The 3,214-nt window shown below is 43.6% G+C and overlaps 2 protein-coding genes across 2 annotated transcripts in view; both read right to left on the reverse strand.

The window, feature by feature from the left end:
* The window catches only part of ZNF774 (zinc finger protein 774), a 7,296-nt gene extending 4,821 nt beyond the window's left edge, over positions 1–2,475 (reverse strand). Inside the window, exon 1 of the mRNA XM_015567743.1 lies at positions 2,179–2,475. Coding sequence (XP_015423229.1) covers positions 2,179–2,276 — 98 coding nt within the window. The 5' untranslated portion in view covers positions 2,277–2,475. The remainder of the gene's footprint in view (positions 1–2,178) is intronic.
* LOC102766751 (membralin-like) overlaps positions 2,338–3,214 on the reverse strand; it is a 1,455-nt gene continuing 578 nt past the window's right edge. Inside the window, exon 4 of the mRNA XM_006769608.2 lies at positions 2,338–2,347. Within this exon, the coding sequence (XP_006769671.1) occupies positions 2,338–2,347 (10 nt within the window). The remainder of the gene's footprint in view (positions 2,348–3,214) is intronic.

Raw genomic sequence — 3,214 nt, forward strand, 5'->3', positions numbered from 1 at the left:
ATCTAAGTGAAGGGGAATGTTGGTGGTAAAATGTTCTAAAGGTCAATTCCCAGCCCTAGCTGGTTTGAGTCAGTAGATGGAGCGTCGGCCTGAGGACTGAAGGTCCAGGGTTCAATTCCAGTCAGAGAAATGTCCCTGAAATGCCTGGGTTGCGGGCTCAATCCCCAGGAGGGAGTGTGCAGGAGGTGGCCAATTGATGATTCCCTCTCATTTTCGATGTTTCTATCTCTCTCTCCCTCTCCCTTCCTCTCTGAAATCAATGAAAATAAAAAATTAAAAATTAAAAAATAATAAATAATAAAAATAAAGGTCAATTCCCAGGTGAGGGGGTATACATTTAATTACTTAATCATACCTAACAGGGATTGAGTCCACACCCCGTGATCATCGGGAATCAACCTATTACCTGTTTTTTTTTTAAATATATTTTATTGATTCTTTTACAGAGAGGAAGGGAGAGGGATAGTTAGAAACATCGATCAGCTGCCTCCTGCACCCTCGCCCCCCACTGGGGATGTGCGTGCGTAATTCTTTATTGTTGAAAGCATTACATATGTGCCTCTTCTTTTTCCCTCATTGACCCTGTCTAGCCCACCTCTGTTCCCCACCCCAGGCCTTCACCGTCCCTGTGTCCATGTGTTATGCATATATGCATACAAGCTCTTTAATCACTTACCACCCACCCACCCTCCCCCTACCTTTCGAAACTGCCATTTTGTAAGTAAAAAATGGTCAAATATATAGTTCAATCTAATTCAAATTATTGTACTCACATGACAGAATACTAAATGGTTATTTTAAGTGGTATAGAGGAAGATATTGTTGTCAAAATATATTCATTCATAATATAAGGTATAAGAAAGTAGAATGGCTCAGCTGGCATGGCTCAGTGATTGAGTGTTGACCTATGAACCAGGAGGTCACGGTTCGATTCCTGGTCAGGGCACATGCCCGGGTTCCGGGCTTGATCCCCAGTGTGAGACGTGTAGGAGACAGTCGATCCACGACTCTCTCTCATCATTGATGTTTCTACCTCCCTCTCCCTTACCCTCCCTCTCTGAAATCAATAAAAATATATTTAAAAAAAAGAAAATAGGATGTACAACTGAATATACAGTATGATCCCAATTTTTTCTTTTGTTTTTGTATCATTTTCTAATTCTATATGTACTTGTTTTTTTAATTTTATAAGTATGTATGTGTATTATGCTTTGAATTTTATATATGGAGGCACAGTAACTTTTTAGTGGTGAAATGGATAACTTTTGTTTTCATTTTGCATGTTTTTTTCCTTCAACAAGTATATATTACTTGTATGTACATATTCCCAATTTTCCACAAAGACCTGATTTGTACTCTCACCTCTGGCACTTACCTTTTAGTCCCAGTGTCCTGAGCTGGAAAAGGTGGAAGATAATGCATGCATCGAAAGGTTATGGTGAGTTATTACCAAGATAATAAATACAAAGGCATCTGCCAACCATAAAGTGCCATAAAAATGGAAGTCCTGCCCTAACCGGTTTGGCTCAGTGGATAGAGCATCGGACTGGGAACTCAAGGATCCCAGGTTCGAATCTGATCAAGGCCATGTACCTTGGTTGCGGGCACCTCCCCAGTGGTGAGTTTGCAGGAGGCGGCTGATCGATGTTTCTCTCTCATCGAAGGCAGCTGATCAATGTTTCTCTCTCATCAATGTTTCTAATTCTCTATCCCTCTCCCTTCCTCTCTGTAAAAAATCAATAAAATATATTTTTTTTAAAAAAGGAAGTCCTCCTTTCTCTGCCAGGAAGGCAACAGTTATTCTCACAGGGATCTGGAGCTCTAAGAGGCCAGCATCCCTAGGGACCATTTAGACCTTGGCCCTTTTAAAATATAGGGCTTAAATCTAAAGGAGAGTAGCATCCTGCCTGGCTGGGTATGGCTCAGTGGTTGAGCGTCCACCCAGGAACCTAAAGGTCACTGGTTCGATTCCTAGTCAGGGCACATACCCGGGTTGTGGGCTTGATCCCCAGTAGGGGGCGTGCAGGAGGCAGTCAATGGATGATGTTTCTCTCGCATCATTGATGTTTCTCTCTCTCTCTCTCTCGTTTCTCTCTCTCTCTCTCTCCCTTCCTCTCTCTGTCAAAATCAATAAAAACATATTAAGAGTAAATAAATAAAGGAGAGTAGCATCCTTACCCTTTGAGAGCCCATTCTTCTAACGGCGCTGGGTCATATCCCTGAAGAGGATTCTGTAAGTAGTGCCCCTTCTCCCCTGAAGTCCCCAGCCACATCATTGAGGGTCATCAGGTCCTAAAGCAACAGACCCATTATGCATCCGTAGCTCTCAGGATATCCTCAGCATGGTCTGAAAAGCAAAAGACAGCTATCAAGGATATCCGTATACTCAAACACTAGACTAGCTCTCAGGTAAATTCTGTCCACCATACAAGGTTTGGTTTCTTTATTTCTATTTATTTATTTATTTTGCACCTCACATCCCAATAAAATATTTATTACTTCAAGAAATAAATCTTTTTGCCCTGACCGGTTTGGCTCAGTGGATAGAGCGTCGGCCTGCGGACTGAAGGGTCCCGGGTTCGAGTCCGGTCAAGGGCATGTACCTTGGTTGAGGGCACATCCCCAGTAGGGAGTGTGCAGGAGGCAGCTGATCGATGTTTCTCTCTCACTGATGTTTCTAACTCTCTGTCCCTCTCCCTTCCTCTCTGTAAAAAATCAATACAATATTAAAAAAAAAAAGAAATCTTTTAAAAAGAGAGATAAGAGAGTCTCTATTGCTTTCCCCTGAAGGTCAGGTCCTTGGTAACTTGAGTGTCTGTGGCTGGAGGGCGGCCAGGGAGGGAGAGGGTCTGGGTGGGAGGCACCCTGCCACAGCCCAGAGGGCCACCTCCTCCCGACTCTCAGGGCCCAGGGGCTGTCTCCATGGACGGGTGGCAGGGCAGCCCAGGAGTGAGGCTGGATGTTCTTATTCTATTGTCACATAATCCTACCCTTGGCCAACTTTCCCATCACTAGAGAGGACTGGGCCTCCTCGAAACACATGAACAGAACCCTGTCTTTGTACACTAACTTTTTTTAAAAAATATATTTTATTGATTTATTTACAGAGAGGAAGGAAGAGGGATAGAGAGTTAGAAACATCGATGAGAGAGAAACATCGATCAGCTGCCTCCTGCACACCCCCTACTGGGGATGTGCCTGCAACCCAGGTACA

The sequence above is a fragment of the Myotis davidii genome, unplaced genomic scaffold (genome assembly GCF_000327345.1).
Source record: "Myotis davidii unplaced genomic scaffold, ASM32734v1 scaffold324, whole genome shotgun sequence".
NCBI lineage: Eukaryota > Metazoa > Chordata > Mammalia > Chiroptera > Vespertilionidae > Myotis > Myotis davidii.